The sequence below is a fragment of the Lepidochelys olivacea genome (genome assembly GCF_965140295.1).
Source record: "Lepidochelys olivacea isolate rLepOli2 genome assembly, chromosome: 3".
Taxonomy (NCBI): domain Eukaryota; kingdom Metazoa; phylum Chordata; order Testudines; family Cheloniidae; genus Lepidochelys; species Lepidochelys olivacea.
In genome coordinates this window covers 159,070,659-159,090,703 of record NC_140413.1, presented here as the reverse complement: position 1 = coordinate 159,090,703, position 20,045 = coordinate 159,070,659, and the positions used below count along the sequence as shown (strand labels likewise).

General features: G+C 40.8%; 1 protein-coding gene across 6 annotated transcripts in view; it reads right to left on the bottom strand.

Moving 5' to 3' along the window:
* Positions 1 to 417: 417 nt before the first annotated feature.
* Positions 418 to 20,045, bottom strand: part of TMEM63A (transmembrane protein 63A) — a 38,806-nt gene continuing 19,178 nt past the window's right edge. For 5 of the 6 annotated variants that reach the window (XM_084622691.1, XM_084622692.1, XM_084622694.1 and 2 more), the window contains 14 exons: positions 19,550 to 19,630; positions 18,277 to 18,400; positions 17,779 to 17,912; positions 15,403 to 15,540; positions 11,404 to 11,557; positions 10,273 to 10,379; positions 8,735 to 8,821; positions 7,970 to 8,032; positions 6,868 to 7,030; positions 5,704 to 5,809; positions 4,418 to 4,585; positions 2,656 to 2,771; positions 2,194 to 2,253; positions 418 to 1,515 (listed from right to left, as the gene is read on the bottom strand). In XM_084622691.1, the coding sequence (XP_084478817.1) occupies positions 1,363 to 1,515; positions 2,194 to 2,253; positions 2,656 to 2,771; positions 4,418 to 4,585; positions 5,704 to 5,809; positions 6,868 to 7,030; positions 7,970 to 8,032; positions 8,735 to 8,821; positions 10,273 to 10,379; positions 11,404 to 11,557; positions 15,403 to 15,540; positions 17,779 to 17,912; positions 18,277 to 18,400; positions 19,550 to 19,630 (1,654 nt within the window). In that variant the 3' untranslated portion in view covers positions 418 to 1,362. Of the gene's footprint in view, positions 1,516 to 2,086; positions 2,254 to 2,655; positions 2,772 to 4,417; positions 4,586 to 5,703; positions 5,810 to 6,867; positions 7,031 to 7,969; positions 8,033 to 8,734; positions 8,822 to 10,272; positions 10,380 to 11,403; positions 11,558 to 15,402; positions 15,541 to 17,778; positions 17,913 to 18,276; positions 18,401 to 19,549; positions 19,631 to 20,045 lie in introns of all 6 variants that reach the window. The other variant, XR_014710756.1, reaches the window with a different exon arrangement.

Below are 20,045 nucleotides of genomic sequence, written 5' to 3'. Positions count from 1 at the left end.
TCCATCATCTCCTCTGACATTCTCAGCACTAGTCCAGCAAGAGAGCAGGAAAACAGATCTTTGGGAACATAGGGCTAATCCTAAAAGACACTGAACACCTTTATTTGTGGTACCACTCAAGACATGTTAGTCAGTCATTTTTCAGACAGTCAAGAAGCAGTAGTCCTGCCCTGAGGAGTTCACAGTTTAAGGAGAGACAAGTAGAAAACTCAGAACAAGAACAAAAGGATTTTCTATACAAATCAACAAGATTCACTGCAGGAATGTCAAGGGTACTCACTTTCTCGGCAGCCACTTAGCATGTTGCAGGATTGGGTCCCAGAGGCCCACTCATTTATTAGTATCTTAATATTGGTAGGTCTCTGAGGTGGCACATGAGTGTTTAATATGCAAAGAACGATAGTCAACAAAGACAGCTCTAGAATTTCGCTGAACTCAGTGTTTTATTGTTATGTGATTATTGCTTAGTTATGCTTTGACACAATGTAGCTTTAGGATAAATTGGCTCCTACTACATACTTAAAAACGGTGTAACATCTTACAGTTCATACGATTGGCACTTACCAGAAATTGGCAGAAATTTGTCACGGTAACCAGAGAGATTAAAAAAAGAAAAAGATAAAATGTTTACATCCTTTATTGTTGGCAGGTGAATATTTCTTGTGCAAGGAACAGAAAGTAACTAATGCATCCCCTGCAAAAATATATAAAAGTTATAGCAGATCAATCCCTTATTCACAAAAGTCCTCTGGATTTGGAACATTCACAATCAAAGTGCACAATAAAGCCCTCGTCTCTTTCATCAAAGTAACGTTGTGTGGACTGGGTATTTTGGGGTGGGGGAGAGGAGACACCACAAGCCTTTTTCCTGGCTCTCACCTGTAGGGGTAGTATTTGCTTTCAAATTTTCATCAAAACTGACAGTTTCTGGATTTATCAATCCCAGTGATTAATAAATCCTTGGCGCTGATTAAAATTCAAGGGGAGTCATTTCAAATAAATTGACACCTACGGTTGTGGGGCTGCTTTGCTTCAGTGACCTTTTATCTCTGTGAAGAGTGAAATCTCTCCATAAGGCAAGTGATTCAACAGTAAACCCAAAGTAGTAGTCCCTGAGGATTGCCTCCTTCATATCATTCAGCAGACTTGTTTCACAATGTGTGTAGATGGCCTGTAAAACAATCGGTCCCAAGGTGGCTGCCTTTTAATCTCCCAAGTAGAGCTGCAGATCATGCGCTGAATTATTTCTGTTCCTCTTCTGCAGACAGGGTAAATAAATCAGAATGCTTGAGGGATCAGTTCTGTTAACGCTGGACCAAGTGCACCACCTTGTGTTAGTCCTGGAGATCTGCAGAAATACTTCTATGCCTCTTCAATTACTGCAGGTGCCCCAAAGTAGGCTATGCTGTCTTCTGCCAGTGCGTCAGTACCCATGGTGCCATATGACTGCTGCTCCTTCTGAGCCAGTGCTGTCCTTTCCGTAGGATGACTAAGCAAGACCCGTGGGAGATACACCTGAAATTGCAAACATTTGGAGTTTTATTATTTAGTCTCTAGTATACTTTTAAAATATTGGGATAATTTATTATTTAAAATCTTTCCCCCAAAAATTCCTCCTTTTTACTTATGTTCCCCCGACTCTGTCCCCTTCATCTTAAAATTGCCCTTTGTCCCTCAAAATAAATTCCCTAGTGCAAAACTCAAGTGTGCCTGCATATCACATGGGCTCTCGCCCACTGAGGTATCTGTATTCACCCAAACAGTATTTCAAAACCCAGTGCAAATAAAGTCTTGTCGTCATGTTTTGGTGACGTGGCACTGAAACCCTACTGTGCACATCACACCTCTCAGTCTCCAAGCAGTGTGATTGCACAGTCAGCATTCAAATGCAACTAATCTTCTAGTGTTTGGTGTGAGACCCAGCTAATCAGAACACAACACAGTAGCTATTGGAAGTAAAGGGTATTTAAAATCGCTCTCTCTTACTCTTATCAGGCTTCAGTCAGAAGGTATTTTTAGAGCAACCCTTTCAAATAGGTAAGCGCAGTGTTCTGATCATCTGACCCTCAAGTCAGCTAATACCTACCCTGACACCATTCAGACTAGTAATCTCCTACACAAGCCCTCTTCTGCGCAGGGTCAGGAGTTTGTTTTCCTTGAAAGGGTAAAAAATACTTTTTGCTAAGGGCTTACAGCAGATCTTGGAGCTGCTTCTGCATCAGCGTCACTTCCTCTTCCACTTGGCAATTCTATCTATATAAAGACAGTAAGGAGAAAGTATTAACCTGGTAAATCAATCAGTTACATGGAACTGATCATAAACATCAGGTTATTAGTGAACAGATTTAGCACAATGTCCCATTATATATTACACTGAAACCTCAGCTGCTGCCTGTGCTCCTCCAAAGCTTCCCACTTCGTACCTGCCTCCCATACTGCTCTTCATGCTTCCAACGCTCCCCTTCCTCCCTCCCCTTGTGTGCAAAACAACCTGCCTCTTTACTTAGCAGCATGTTTTCATCATCTTATAGGACTGAACCCCTTGTGGCCAGATCCTGCTCCTACTGAAGTGCTTCCCTGGGACTAGTTTGTGAAGTGCCAAGCACAGTGCAAATGCTAGTGGTTATTTCCCCAATACATTCAATAGGAGTTTACCTTGTAATTCAGTGGGCTCAGGTACTTGAAGCAGACAAAACAGCTATAAGCGAAACAAACGACAATTGTGATGCTGACAACTAGGAATGTAAAGAGGGTTGTGGGAGCTTTAAAACCTTAAAAAACAAACAGAATACAAAATGGAATGTCATAAGTGGTTCAAGTAGGTAAAAGCAACAAAAACAAATCACACTGATCACAAAATAGCTTATCTGAGAAGAACGCTCACTCTCTGGAGAATGGAACAAAATAGAAGGGTTGTGAGTTCAATCCTTGAGGAGGCCATTTAGGGATCTGGGGCAAAAATTGGGGATTGGTCCTGCTTTGAGCAGGGGGTTGGACTAGATGACCTTCTGAGGTCCCTTCCAACCCTGATATTCTATGATTCTATGATTTAAAGAAGAAAAACTCTACAGAGGAAAAAAAAATAGCTAACAAAGCACCATGTGGGACACACTGATTTCATGACCTACTCATTACATACAGCACAATAGAAGGATCTTTTCCTGACCCTTATATAGAGGAGCTCTCTAAATCCATGTCTTAACCTGTAAGACCTTCCCCGCTTTTCTCTCTCCCATCCTCAGAAGCCCCATATTTCAGGCATCATCCTTAGGGTACTAGACAGCTGCTTTCAGTGCCAGTCAATACCATCTGAGCATTCACAGCAACCGTTGTGGAGTGATACAAACCACTCTCCTGAGCCACATGAGCTGCTGTCACTGCACTCTCAGCTACTGCTGCACTAGAGACCAAAACTCCAAGACTAAGAATGTGAGCAACCTGGAGCAGGGACCATCCTTCTAAGAAAGTGCTTAGCTCACAGTGGGTGCAATCCTAAGTCAACAAACAGGATCAAACTCAGGTACCCTGCACAGCAGGGCAGATCATCACACCAACAGATAATTTGATCAATCAGCATTTAGCTTCCTAGTTGCAAAACAAGACAATCATATATTTTTAACTATTAGCCAGTGCATATTGTGGGCATTTGCCTTCCTCTGAAACATCAGGAATAGGCCTTTGCTAGGAGCAGGATACTGGCCCTTTAACAGATACACTACTTTAACAGTAATTACAGTGTCATAAGTGGTTATGTCAAGGGAATGGAATCTCACAATATTTTCTATCCCCAACCCAAAGGGAGAAGTTGGGGGAAGAAAAAAGATGCTGAATCTTCTCCACAGCACCAAAAGCTTCAAGTGCATCATGAGTAACAAAACCCCCAAACAACCTCCAATAATGTTCTAGGTGCCCAAAACTCAAGCCACCAACTTCCCCCAGCAACTCTGTTAATAAAACAAGTTTGTGGCACAATGAACATTTATAATTTGAGGCCAATGTGAGTGGGGATCAGTGAGAGAATGTGTCAACTAACAGCTTAAAAGTTAAATGTAATAGAATCGTAGGACTGGAAGGGACCTTGAGAGGTCATTAGTCCTGTCCCCTGCACTCAGGACTAAGTATTATCTAGACCATTCTTAACAGGTGTTTGTCTACTTTGCCCTCCCCTATTACCTCCTGTTAGAGGATCTCAAACTACTGTGAAGATGGTAAGCCTTGCAATATCCCCATGAAGCAGGTAAGGATTATTATCCCTGTCTTAAAAATGCACAGCTAGAGGCTCAGAGAGGTTAAGAAACTTCCCACATGACTTTAGACAAGTTAGTGACAGAGCTGGGAGCAGAATCCTGGTCCCTCTGCTTTAACTACAAGATCATAGAGCCATATTTCAAGCTTGTCACTGATAGATAACCCTTACCTAGTCGCAAAAATGAAAAAAAATAGAGCCAAAACAGACAGAGGATCGGAGCTGCAAGGGCCTGATTCACAGCTGCAAAGTGGATCTTCTTCTCCAGTTTAGCAGGGAGAAATGCATAGTAAAGATTGTGGCGATCAACCATATGCTTCAGCAGTATATATATTAAACCTGAAGAAGAGGATAGAGCCAGAGACAGGTTACTGAAAACTGTGATAAAAAAAAAAAATCACAAATTGGCAGGAAGACCCAGACATATGTGATACCCAAAACTACTTTTAATTTTTTTAAATGACTATTTCAAGTCAACTGTGTCCCTATACAAGTCAAGACGTTCCAAGTTCCAGTGGCAACTAAGAATTGCAACACTGTATGCAGTAGTCCCCTCGAATCTCTGCAATATGGAGCACAGAGAATTGAGAGACAAAACTGTCTTAAATCTATTTTTGTGGTTTTCGGCCAGATCTTACGTTTCCCACTGCCATTTAATAGATCTGAAGTTTATTTCACAAATTTTCCCCTGAGAAAATAGCTTTACTTTTATGTTAATTTGTGACCTAGAGTAATGACATGTTTGTGCAGCTGTATATTTGTTCTGTTCCTATCAGCATTCTGCTGGTGTGGGCTTCAGAATTCCATCTAGCCTTTTTTCTCTTTTATTATTCATCTAGGACATAAAAACATTCATAGATGCAAGGGCCAGAAGGTGCAACTTTGTGATCTGGTTGGAACTGTGTTTATTTTTATGTTGTATTTTATCTGTTTTGATGGAACTCTGGGGTGAGATTTTCGTAAGTGCCTAAGGGATTTAGCAGCACAAATCCCATTGAAAGTTTGACTACTTTCCTGAACCGCTTTGGCTGAAAGTCACACAGACGTCCTCTCCGAGAGCCTGGGAGCACAGTGGCAAGCAGGAATGAAAGCTAAGCTAATACGGTTGCAAAGCATGGTGCTCAACCTTTTCAATTGAAAATTCCATCCTTAATTGTTAAAGCTGTACAGAAGTCAGAGGTAATGTATTAACTCAAGCTGAAGAAATATAATTACCATCATATATCATAGTGCTTTTCAGCTTCCAAACACTGTACAGACATTAATTCACCCTAACACCACATTGTGAGGTTGCGTATTGCCCTATTTTTCACATGGCAGAGATGTGTGTTTTGGTCCAAAGACACAGAAAGTCACTATCAGAGCTGAGATAAGAACTCAGGAATTTCTGTCTCCTGGTCACTTGCTCAGCCCAAACCTCTCCCTTCCCTGGGCACACAACTCATTGGCAAACTTACCAAATGGGACAATAATGGGGCATGTAATGCTATAGGCCATGATGACGGTGAATACACACAACATCCAGGCATACATTGCTCCAAACTCATACTCAAATGCTTGATGCTAAGGAAAAAACAAACATAAATGTTAGCTTTCCAAGGATTAAACTAGAGTCACAAAGGGAACAATTAAGTTTGCCTCTTCCTTATTCTCTCCTCACAACAGAGGGACGAGTTTGTTTTTTTCTGAGACACCCAGACAAACTAGTAACAGATTCACAAGTGGTATATAAAATGAATTACATGCTTTCAGCATTGTTGTATGCAGTGTTGTAGTCATGTTGGACCCCGGATACAAGAGAAAGAAGTTGAAAGCTTACATAGGACACGCTTGCAGCAAACTGATATTTCTGTCAAGAGAATTCCTCAAGGAGCCTGCCTTTAGTCTCCTCCTTAAATTCAGCTACAGGGAAAAGCTATGTCCAACCACGGGGCAAAAAATCATTGAGCCTGTGCTGCCAGAACTTTGATCTCTATAGCGATGACCGTTTAACCTCTGTGGTGCTGTGTGTTGGCTTTCAGAGCAGGCAGAGCTCGAGAGGTTCAGAGGTTGCAGTTTGGCTTGGTAAATATCCCCAGTGTTTGAGTGGTTAGCTGAACCTCTCAGGCTGGAACCCCAGTACAGAGAGCCTCTCTCACACCCTCAGAGCACAGCAGAGATTAACAGAAGTGAAAGCTAACGAGCTAACCTTTTTCAAACCTCCAAAGAGATCAATTTCATATGAAGTTTTGAGGAAATAGGGAAGAAAGTGGTGGTTAAGGGTGAGTTTAAACTAAGCCTGTTTGCCAACTCCCTAATTAAAGTTCTCATTTTGAGGTGGTGTGGAGACTGAGGACCTGATTTTCAGGCCCCAAGTAAGGACGAATGGGCCCTGAATGGCTTGTTTTAATCTGGGATGGGCTCAAGCTGTACAGTCTCCTAAATATCCACACTGTGCTGCTCAGAGAGGGGACATGTACCTGTTAGTTTGAGCAAAAGAAAGGCCACAAGGAATGACCATAGATGATAATTAGCAGCTGTGAAGGAAGAGGGCACATACTGTTCCTGGGTAAGGACTTGTTGTTTCTTATAGGCTTCTTAGGATTTTATTGCCCCTATGCTATTGAGAGGAGCTCTTATACCTGTTTAATGTTTTTCCTTTCAGCAGGGGACTTGGCCATTATCATGCGTATGGTGTAGAGGATGAGGCCAGGCAAGCGCAGTAGCTCCATCCCATTGCCAATGAAAGCTGAGGCAATCACATAGTTCACAAAGAAGGCTCCCTGGTCAGGCAAGAAGACACATCTACAAGGAAACAGAGTCAGTGACTAGAAGGCAGAGGGTTTGCAATGGGGACAGGTTACATTTGGAAATAGCTCTTCAGAACAAACACTGCAAAGCTTTACAAAAGATGGTTGCAAAATCTGTGATGCAGTGGTTTAATTACAAGTGCCTACTGCTGAATTCTCTACATGCTGTAGTAAGGGCATATTTTGTAGGATGCCATCAAACATGAATCCATAAGAATATAAACAGCATCTGAAATTACACTAAGTTGAAAAGACAATACAGTAGAATCTCGTAGGTGGCTTATATTGGATGAGGGAGTCATTTGATACCTCAAGTTATTGTTGGCAGCAAGAGGTTAGACTAGTGGTTTCTTTTAGCAGAGAAGCCTTAAATATTTGTTTTGCAAACGTGCCTACGAGCCCTAGTCATTGACCAGGATCCCATTGTGCTAGGCGCTATACAAAAACGGAACCAAAAAAACAGCCGCTGCCCAACATCTGCAAATGTTGATCTTCGATACCACTATGCCAAACAACAACATGAAGATTTCTTCTCTTCTAAATCAATTTCTGTAACAACAAGATCTTAGTGCGGTTCTAGGGAAGATGCCTGTTCCAATGATATGGCACAACCTTCAACTTATTGTCTCACTGTGCTCTCTCCCTGTCCCCATCTGTTCGTTGCATCCATCTTCTGTCTTATACTTCGATTGTAAGCTTCTCGGGGTGGGGACTCTCTCTTTGTTGTGTGTTTCTCCACAGTGCCCAGTACAAAGGGGCTCTGATCCATGACTCCTCTTCCTAATTATCTAGAAGGAGCTCGCATCCCACCATTCATTCTGAATCCCCACATTATACTATAGAGCATCCATAATGACGCCCATTCATTATGCACTAAAAAAGGTTAGTTGTCAAAAAGACTACACTGAAATATCAGAGGGTAGCTAATACTTACTCCAACCTGACTGTAGAATCAGCCGACTCTCTGTCAAACAGCCAACGGAAGAAAAAATCAAGACTGGAAGAAAGATAGTTAATATCATTCACTCTCCATAGTTCAGCACAGTGGTAACAAAACCAACCAACCAAGCTCTTCTGAAATGGAGAGAGTTTTAACTATATAAACTGCAGTTTACTCTAACCTATCGTAATGACTGAACATTATTCGGTCAAAGGTGAGAACGGAGACTTGGAATCCAATAAAATGGAAGTGTTTCATTTAATGTTCATGTTTCTAAGTTTTATCTTCAGCAGACACTGTGTCGGAGGCAGACATCCACAGTGCCCAGGGAGACAGCCAGATGGGTGTTACAGGAGCAAAAAAGGTGGGGAACGAAAAGGATAATTTTGTGGCTAAAGCACAAGAGTGGGAGTCAGGAGGTCTGGGTTCTTAGCTCTGCCACTGACTTTCTATGTGACCCTCAGTGCCTTAACCATTTAATCTCTCAATGCCTTATATTTCTTATCTACGGAAAGCAGCTGAAAATACTTTCCAACCTCACAGGGGATTTGTGAGGCCTAATTCCTTATGTGCTTGTCAGTGCTTTGAGATCCTCATATGAAAGGCAATTTAGGGTATTATGGCTACAAAACACAGATTAAAAAAACAACAACAAAAAACAATTATACATCTCTAGGGGGGGGCTGTTTAAAAAAACAGAGCAGACCAACTCCAATTATAAAATATTCAAACTTTAAGATACAAGAACAAGGTCAATACCTGGTCAGACCAAGGGAAGGCAAAATCAACACCATGAAGATCAAAAAAATGTACACTTTATGCATCATTATTCTGTTTTCTCCAGACCTACCAAAGAGGAAAAGATTATTGAATAAGAGACTGTTATTGCTAAACACAAGCTTTCATCCTCTTCCAACTCCACTAGTTCTTCTGTCATAAGCGGAGGAATCTATAATGTTTTCTGAACAAAAACTAGTTCAGTTATTTTTGAATTTCCCTCCAACTCTTAGTTCAGCTAAGTGAAGTCTCCAAGTATTTTCCCCTTCTCACCTCCAATAAATATATCTTTACATGGACTATAACACTATTCCTTAAGGACCTTGGTTGTAAAATGTCACCTGCTGTGAGAAGTCTGAGTGCCCTTCACTGAGAGGAGAGTGTCCAAGGGCCACCAATGTATCTATAAACCTGACCCAAGCAGGCCCATGTCTCTCTTGATGGAGACATGGAAGTTGTTTCTGATCATTAATCCAGATCATAGCTGGATTAGTGATACCACAGACCTCCACCACAGGTATGTAGACTTGAGACACCTGTCATCTGGATATTCAAGGCTAGTCTCCAAACACATGTGATGCTCACAGCCTCTTGGTTGCTCATATTCAATCTCGTGTTTCAGACAGCATTGTGCCAGTTTCACTAGGGCACTGTGCCAAAACACCACAGATTTAGATGGGCTGCTTGACCAAAACAGTTAGTGTCATCTCTTCTGAGACAACATGGTTTTTATCTAACAAACATCAGTTACAAATGTTATGGGCAAAGGCAGAACAGGAGATTGTTAACTTTGCTCCTATCCATGACAAGCCTCAGATGCAAGTACATCAAGAAATCTGGTGGGCCCAGGTCCATTAGAGCTCCATCTACCAAAAGCAAGAACCCTGCATTTCCCTTAGTACCACTGCAGCCCAGTATGCGTAATCTTAGTGTTCTACGTCAATGTCCCCAAGAACGCTCATTTAAGACAAATGTACGTGACACTCAGTAAGGATGATTTTTCACATACAGATCTAGGGGAAGGTAGTACATTTGTAATTCAGACTAGTCTGTGACAGGTCACCAGTGTCTGTACTCAGAGGTCCAAACAAGCTGTATAGAGAGTTTGCTTCTGAATGACAGAGATTCTGCCAGTCAAGCACTGAGTTTCTCTGTTAAATAGAGGCCTTGCCAAAAAAAAGAAAAGAAAAGGGGGAGGCCCCCCACAGGGGACAAAAAAAACCAAAACAAAAACAAACAAACAAGACAAGGCTGGGTGCTATTCATTGGATCTACTACAAAACAGGGAAAATTCCTTGACTGTTTATCAAGAAGACCTATTAGACTGTGGAATAATCTGCCAATGGCTAAAGCTCTCGACAGAGGATAGACTTCCCTGTACTGGGCAAGGAATGGACTAGACGGGGCTTAATAGGTCTTTTCCAGCCATAATTTTTATGAAGTTTACCCATTTTCTCCAGTTTTCCCAGCAACTCACTTTATGGGACAAGGTTAAAAAGAAAGGAAAATCGATTGCTTACTTTGTCCAGTGGGATTCCAATAACGTTGAGTAGTACACAATTGTCGGTAGCAGAGATGAAAAGGACCACAGGAGGAGCGTTGGGAAGAACTGACTAACAATAGGATTCTTTATAAAAAAAAAAATTAAAAAAAAGTAAAGACAGGTGCAAATATTCTAATACTATTGTGGCTGAAGAACAGATGCTGCAGAAATTAGTTTTTATAGGTAAGCAACCCATTTATATTAGAGCTGGACTTAGGAAACTATGTTCTGATACAGATTAGGGTTCAGTTAGCATTCAGAGTTTGGGTACAAAGCAAAACCAGAGCTAGTGTTTGAGGTTAGATTCCAAGATACTGAAATCTCACAGTTCATGTGAAATTTCAGCTGGAACTGAACTGGAACCAGATGTAGATACCTTCCTGGTTTTGGATCCAACTTGAACCAAAACGTAAGACTGAAGTTTTATTTTAGAGTTTCAGATTGGAGTTGTCATCCCCCCACACATATAATTCTAAACTTTAAAAGGAGTTTGGATTGGAGGTTCTGTTTTTTGGTCCAAGTTACTATATTTTAAGTTATATAGTTCATGTAAAATAAAAATGTATCTTAATTAAAATTTATGATCACAGAAAGTTTCAAGTGAACAGATTTCAGGCTAATCCTTATCAAGAAACATCAACAACAACAAAAACAAATTATGAGGACATAGTTTTTTAAAATCTGCATCAGTTTCAGCCCTTGCTGGGGATTTGAACTGGATGAGATTGACTAACACATAGACATGGATGCTTCTCAACTGGTGTAAATTGGTGCAACTCCACTGGCTTCAGCTTACACCAGCTGATAATGTCCATACGGTCTTAGTGTAAAGACACATCATCCTTGCCAGCTCACTTCCTTGTTCACTTGATATTGTTCCTTGATATTGGTAAAAAGAAAAGGAGTACATGTGGCACCTTAGAGACTAACAAATTTATTTGAGCGTAAACTTTCATGAGCGGCTGTAGCTTATGCTCAAATAAATTTGTTAGTCTCTAAGGTGCCACATGTACTCCTTTTCTTTTTGCGAATACAGACTAACACGGCTGCGACTCTAAAACCTTTGATATTGGTGTAATACTAAACTCAAAAAACAAGTGATACTCACATTAAGGTAATGAATAGGTTTGGTGACATTGAACTTGTCCATGGTGGAGATGATTATGGAAGGAGTAGTCAGAAAAAACAGCACAATAAAAAGGAGCAAATTAATGCAAAACCATCTAAACCACCACCTTAGCCCATGCACTGAAAAATTGTTCCTGTCAAGCAAAAGGACAGAAAAGAAAACAATCAGTAAGTCTTTTGCTGGTGCAGATATTCAAACTGTCAAGTGACAGGTGATTTTTTTAAAAAATTGGGCTTTTCATAGAACTAGAAATTATAATACAAAAACACAGAAATTCACTAACCAAGCCCAAATTGCCACCAGTTATTAATTAGTAAATGAAAAATTAGCATAATTGCATGGGCTGGACTGCTGGAGAGTCACTTTTTATCCCTGTGTAATCAATAAAATGAAGCCAAATTAAAAACCTTTTCCAGTTTGGGCTTTCTTTGGGGTGTTTTAAAAGATGGAATTTTCTCCAGGTTTTATAAAACCAAATTGATATCACTGAAGGATCAGTTCCTTACAACAATTTGCAACAGAACATCTAGCTAAAGACAATAGAGGTATTCATGTTTGAAGTATTGCGGAGTTTTTAGGAATTCTAAACAGCAGGGCCAGTGGGATCACTGGTCAAGTACCAATAGCGATGTCTAAGTGTCTTTAAGATGCTCAGCTGCTATGGTGATGGGGGCCATATAAGCAACTAAGTACATAACTGGTAATGTCTTAAATATCCTAAGTTTTTTTATTTTATAGCATGAACACCAACTAAAAGTAAAATCCATTCTTGCCCTATGGTGTCTCCAAATGTCATTTCTTTCCTTGCCATAAGATATAGCTTTTGTAGTTTGACTTATGTTCGTATTTTAAACAACAGAAAAGTAAACATGGCATCAGCTAAGAAAAGCCTAAAGTGTTAAAGAAACATAATTGGTAATGTGGTGGAGGAATGGAGGTGGGAAGGAAAAATGGTAGCCCTTTTCCTTGAATGATGAAGTAAAGTGCACTTTCACCAAAATAAAACAGAATTAGAAAGCCTTTCAGCACTTGAGAATCACTTAGCCCACCACTAAAATGCAGCCACCTCTGGGATGAAATGGTATTGCTGTTTGCCAGAACACAGCTACAATACACAGGGAGTTTAACACAGGAAGTGACAAACGCCAGGAGGAATTTGAGTAGGCAGAATAATTATATAAATAATCTGTAATGACTATAAAAGTTGAGAGCTTAGTTTTATGTATTACCTAACACGGCACATGCAACACCATGTCTGAAGTCAGTCACAGTAGCATTGTCTAGTGGTTAGAGGTGGTGGAATCTCCTTCCTTAGAAAGTTTTAAGGTCAGGCTTCACAAAGCCCTGGCTGGGTTGATATAATTGGGGATTGGTCCTGCTTTGAGCAGGGGTTGGACTAGAGGACCTCCTGAGGTCCCTTCCAACCCTGAGATTCTATGATTCTAGAACAGAGGTCTGGGAGACTGGAACACCTGAGTTCTAGTCTCAGCTCCAACAATGACTCACTGTACAGACATGAGTAAGTACTTAACCTCTGTGCCTCATCCTGTCCTTCTAGGAAAATACCTCCCTACCTCACAATGGTGTTAGGAGTATTCTTTCTGAAATGCTAGGTGTAGGGCCCTACCAAATTCATGGTCCATTTTGGTCAATATCACAGTTAAAGGATTTTTAAAATTGTAAGTTTCATGATTTCAGTTGTTTAAATCTGAAATTTCACAGTGTTGTAACTGTAGGAATCCTGACCCAAAAGGAGTTGGGGGGGAGGGGTCATGGTACTGCTACCCTTACTTCTGAGCTGCTGCTGCTGGTGGCAGTGATGCTGGGCAGCTGGAGAGCGGTGGCTGCTGGCCGGGAGCCCAGCTCTGAAGGCAGAGCCACTGCCAGCAGCACAGAAATAAGGATGGCCTGGTATGGTACTGCACCCTTCGTTCTGCGCTGCTCCCTGTAGAGCTGGGCCCTCAGTCAACAGCTACCACTCTCTGGCCACCCAGCTCTGATCGCAGCAGCACAGGAGTAAGGGTATTGCCATCCTTACTTCTGTGCTGCTGCTTGTGGGGTGCTGCCTTCAGAGCTGGGCACCAGGCCAACAACTGCTGCTCTCCAGCTACCTGGCTCTGAAGTCAGCACAGAATTAAGAGTGGCAATACTGTGACCCCCCTAAAATAACCTTGCAACCCCCATGCAACTCCCTTTTGGGTCAGGACCCCCAATTTGAGAAATGCTGGTCTCCCCCCGTGAAATCTGGTCTTTTGTGTGCTTTTACCCTGTATTATACAGATTTCACAGGGGAGAGACCAGATTTCATGGTTCATCATGCATTTTTCATGGCCGTGAATTTGGTAGGGCCCTAGCTATGTGAGTACTTCCCCACCAACATCACCACTGCTGACTCAGAGGGAAGAATGTCACCTACTTAACTAGCAGTGTAACTATCTGCAGTACTGAGGCATTCCTTGGGGGTCTCCAATCCAAGTACTGACTAAACCTGACCCTGCTCACTGTAGCTTACCAGAATTGTGTAATTCACAGGTCAAGGTACCATGGTTTCAAAAATGAAAGGTACAAACCACACTGTTAAATTATAAGAAGCTAGAATCTGTATTTTATCCTGATAGTAGAATTGCAGTTATGGAGAAAATAAACCTCTGGAGTACCAAAAGTCAGATGGAACAACACTGCATTTTTAAATGGATGCTCCAATATTAAAGAGGATTCTAACATTAAAAAGAATCACAAGTTAAAAGGGAGCAGACTTTAATATATATGTATTTAATAAGGATATTTTGCAATAAATCATGGTTCAACACTTCTACAGTATTATGAATAAATATGTTATCGAAAACTCCCTGTGATTTTGTGGTGGACAGTGAGGAAGTCACAAAAAATCAGTGTCTCATAATTAAAGTTAAGATTTTGTCATGGATATTTTTAGTTAAAGCCACGGACAATAAAGAAAAATTCAGGGACGCCCTTGACCTGTCCGTGGCTTTTACTAAACATATCCTTGACAAAATGGGGAGCTCAACTGTGGGGTCCCCACATCACCTGCAGAGGGTGGGCAGGGGTTCTCCTGCTACCTGCAGCGGCCGAGAGCTTCAGGGGAACCCGCGCTGCCACTCCTGAGCTGCGGCCAGGAGCTGGGGGGTACCCCCCTGCTGCCCATGAGCTGGGGCTGAATTCACAGAGGTCATTGGAAGTCACGGATTCCATGACCTCCGTGAAAAAATCTGTAACCTGCATTATGAGTAAGGCTACATCACATGCAAGCCACTTGCACGGTAACTGGCAAGATTTCACTGATCTTTGGTGTACCGCTCTAGCTTTTGAATATGACAGGAAGGGAAGAAAAAGCAATTCAACACTGTTTGCTTATTTTCGACTCCCTCCTCCCCACAAGTGGCACATAATGCCTGGGAAATTTACTGATAGCAATAAGATTCTAAAAGAATGTTTCAGTATACAGTGGGTTCAGCTATTGCTAAAATCTGGCAGCTAATACTAGAAGTCAGATACTTTTATAATACTTAGCACTAATACAGGGCTTTTTCATCCACACATCTCACAAAAACAGGTATGTATTATCCCCATTTTCCATATGAAAAAGCTGAGGCACAGGTGTTAAGGGGACGATTTTCAGAGGTGCTGAGTGACCATAGCTCCCATTGATTTCCAATTGTCCCTGAAGTCAATAGAAGATATAAGTACGCACAACCTCTGAAAAATATCAGGTCATAAGTGACTTGCCAAGGTCAACTAAGCATTTCAGTGTTAGAGCTGGCAACAGGACCCAGATATCCCGACTCCCAGTGTTGTGTTCAATCAACGAAACCACAAGTGTTCAGTGTGACAATGGTTCAAATTCTCAATATCTGGGCAAAAAATAATTTTCTTCTGGGGAGAAAAATAACCCAACCCCTCCAATTCCATATTTATATTCTGGATTATAAATTGATGTAAAGTGATCAAGAATTTTACCAACAAATATTCTCTGGATAGGTGGCATATGTAACATTCCAGTTTAAAGTGCAGAGTTCTTTGCTGTAGGCTGATGGTTGAGGTTCCCCTTTACATTTAAAACTCTGGCATTTGCAGGCATTGAAGTCTTTCAGAATACTGCAATAAAGAAAAAACAGTGTAGTTTTACAGCTAGAAATGTCACATGTTTAAGCAGGGAGATTGCCACTAAAGCGAAAGGCTTTTATCACACCCTCTTGAGACAGTATTTTGGACTTCACCATCACGTCACACATACATATAATAGTCATAATTTAAACAAAAAGAAAAGGAGTACTTGTGGCACCTTAGAGACTAACAAATTTATTAGAGCATAAGCTTTCGTGGGCTACAGCCCACTTCATCGGATACATAGAATGGAACATCTAGTTTGGCAACTTCCAACGTGTGTGTGTGTGTGTAGATATTTTCTTACTATATGTTCCATTCTATGCATCCGATGAAGTGAGCTGTAGCCCATGAAAGCTTATGCTTTAATAAATTTGTTAGTCTCTAAGGTGCCACAAGTACTCCTGTTCTTTTTGCGGATACAGACTAACATAGCTGCTACTCTGAAACATATACAAATATCAACCAGGGAAAGAGGGATTTTTTCCTTACGGCAGTAATAGTATTGCCATAAAACTTCCACACCCTGCAGCAAAAGATATTTAATTAGTGACTGCTCTTGTTCTCGTTTTAACAATGCAAGCACCATATGAAGTAAAATTTAGTATCCTCAGTATGTGATGCCCAAGCATCATGATGATGAAGCTTCCACATGAATCAAAGCACCTTAATCCTGGCTTGCAACACCTTTGCTATTCCACTACTGTTTTCTCTGGAGCAGTGACTGCCATTGGTACTCAACTGCCTGGTCATTTGATGTGGAACTCTTATTCACATATAATATAACCCAGGTTCCAGAAGAAAAAGTCCATTGCATCGACCCAAAACTAAATGAAACCACCAAACAGACTGCAACATCTTTTTCAGTTCCTCTTGGTAGCGCTAATCAGAAATTCAAGTACAAGCTCCCTGACACCTCAAACTCCCACAAGAAACCCCACATCCTACACCTCTTCAAACCCACATTCAAGACCGGCTTTACAGCATGACCTGAAAGTCAAGAGATTATGGATATTTTGACAAAAAGGGGGCATGAATGTCAAAGCTGAGGGGCCCACAGAGAATGCTTTGTGGTCCTATAGGAACCACATTTTTATAAAATAAAGACCTTGATCTCCTTCCTTAATCCTCTTCGAGAGCCTGTTAATAAGAGACAGGTAGACAGCTAATAGCCCACTAAGAACAATGGGACTAAATTAATTTTCCCTACCAATGACCCAATTCAGCAATGCTGAGCATGATCACTCCCACTGAACTCAATGGGAGTTGAGGGTGCTTAGCAACTTCCAGGATCAGGTCAATAAATATCTATAACTATAGTAAATGTCAAGCATATATTGAGTTAGAAAATGTAAGTTGCAGAGCTGAACTATGAGGGTTGAGCAGTGTGCTGCAAACAGAAGGGATTTTGAAAGAACATGAAGTTGTGTCAAGTAACCCTCTCTCCTTTCATCACAGTTAGCAGTAACATCGTTACTTAACAGTATCATATTCAGACTTTTGCCTAACACCGGCCCTTGTACGTTTCTGTATCTTTAGGGCTCTCTGAATTGAGTTTATTCATCATCCCAGTAATCTGGATATTAATAACTAAAAAGAAAGCAAAGTTCCTATGTATGTAAATTTATACAAATATATACTTTAGCACCCTGCATTGGTGCAAAGTTCACTGAAGTCCTATTTATCTACAGAACAGATGCAAGACAGCCAGCACAAAAATCTCCATGCTACCCTGTCAATGTTCCACACCCCTAGTGTGCAGGGTGTACCTACAAAAGACAGGATAGTTTGGTGTCTATGGTCAATTCAATTGCTGACTTCTCCTTTGTTGAAGCTACTAACAAGGGTGCTAGTTTGCACTACTGTGATGGTGGTTTGGTGATTGGGTCATCTGCTTACTAGAAAATGAACGGAGATCAGTAACTTATTTGTCATAAACCACCTATTTGGGTCCAAGATTCACTTAGATTGGAATTCAGACTAGATGAAAGGCTCTTTATCCCATGAAGTCCCAGACCCATCCAGTTCCTTGCTAGGCTGATTTCTAATTCAAAGTCTGGGGACTATGTGCATCTCTGGGAAAGCATACAAGTTAGCAAAATAAACCAAATTGAGAAAGTGGATGAAGAAAGAGAAACTGACTTAGGTGTACAAGTTACACAAGTAAGGGCTTGCTCAATCATAACTATGGTGTTCACAAAACAAAAAGATATACTACACAAAACTTACTATGTTGCCATGGATTTCTCCTGGAACGTTACGAAAGCCATTCCCAGTGGGCTATCATGAACAGTTTGTTCCTCTTTCAAGTACTCCTCCAGCAGCTTATTTGTCACTTGGGTATAGTAATCTATAGCATCTACCTGTTGGAAAATTGATTCCTGTTGCATATCTATACCAAATGGCTCATACATTCATCAAACACAAGCTCCACAAACTGCAGTCCCTCCTCCCATTCCATGGATTACAAATCACATTGTGGTGTGGAATAAAAACAGGAAGTTTTTCTTGCACTATAGTGAGGTACCAGCAAGACCACACTTCAAATGTTCTTGGCAATTCTAGTTGCCACTTGCCAGGACGGATGTTGCAGAAATTGAAACTTGCAACAAAGAGGATGATAAATTCTTTGCACAAATCAGGAAGTTTCCTGTAAGCTTGGCCATGTTTTTGTTGCAGTTTTACATTGTTCTGGCTAATAACTCAGTGATAGAAACTATCCCTTACCCTTTCACATCCTCTGATTTCACAACAGCAGAACTGACCAAATGGCTTTGGGTTGATTCGGACCTGCCTGCCATTCTTCTCATGCAGGTGCGTAAAATACATCAGACTTTTTTCTGCCTTTTTTCTGGATAAAAAAAAAATACATATATAAGATTTTGCAATGGAACAGTAGATTCACAATAACAAACCTAAGGAGAGTATAATCCTGGGAGAAACAAAGTTAGCCCAAGGATTGATAAAGAAACGTCGTATGAATAGACGAGACAAGGAATAAACCTACACTCCCTTCTTCCTTCTCCCACCCCCCAAAAATAAATAAAATCTCCACATAAAACATTCTGGCTGCTGCTTTTAAGTCGTTTGTACAAATAACAGGGTTCTCTTCAGTTCTTTATTTTCACTAAAATAAGAGCGTCTTCAGTAATACTAGTGCTTATTTCCAGAATTATTTCAGAATTACAGTTAATTTAGAATGCCAGACCAGATCTAACCTAGAACTGCCTGCACTGCACTCAGGACATTCACTATAGATTACCCTGGGTTCACTGTATTTAACAAATTCCTTCTTAAAATACTAAGTACCAAGGAATAGAATTTTGTGGTGCAGGGCAAGAGTCAAAGTCTCGCCTTGAACTATGTGCCAGATTTTGGAAAGATACTTCAAGGATGTTTTTTTTTTGTTTTTCCCCCTTTTGCTTTATTTAAAAAAAACAAAACAGTATGACTTCTGTTCTAGTTTTCTCACCCAGCTACAAGTTTCAATGGATTCAGCACTGCTTATCCATTGAAAGTGCTGGATCCATTGAGTTTTCAGTATACACAAGTTTAAAGAAAGTTACATTCTTCCAGACCAGGGCTACCTCAGCTAACCTTTCCACAAAACCAAGGTGTCTGGAGGACAATCTGGCTTTTGTTACTGAATATAACTCCTTCTGCGTGTGCCTAGCCTCACTGTGCTGGGAACCAGAGTCCCGAAGTTAATAATTCAAAACTAAGGTTTTGTATCTTGACAATCACTATACTGCCATGTCAAATCACCAAGTCAGCGCAACTCATTCATGTGAGGCATGTAGCAAGCACCTACTGGAGATGCAAAACCAGAAGCAAAACCCCCAGTTCTGAATGCCCCTGAGCAGTCTTTAAATTTAGATCTGAATTCACCTGGTCAGGTTCATCTCTGGCATCTACAAGCTTTCTGCTATATTTTCAATAAAGCTTAGCATTGTTTCTATAGAACTATAATAAACATAGCTAGAATATAAACACAGGTAACCTTTCACTGTGCAAACTGGTAAGCCTAGCTACATCATAACACAGCTGGACCTCTAGCACTTTACAGGTCGGATACGCAGCACTGAAAAGGAAGAGAGACATGTTAGAAGAGAGTGGACTCTATGGAGAATGTCTCATAAGGTTATCACTGATTTCTAATTAACGTCAGAATCAATCATTTAGCTCCCAACACAAACTCCTGACAAACAGATATGGGAGAACTGGAAACAGTTGCTGTAATTTAATTTACAGTGATGATGATTAACAGGACACAAACTGCTCTGCTTTCAAGCAAAGGCCAGGTGAGAGCATGAAAAAAATTAGTGTGAATATGCAGCCATTTCCTTGGCATTAAAATTAAAAACAACTAACTTTTCTTTTCCGTTTGAAAAGCTGATAATTTGCGTTCTATCCTCTGAATCTGAAAAAAGCAGATTAATAAAATTTTTCCAGAGATGGAAATTCAGGTTTTAAATAGCTTAAAAACAAGGAGAGGT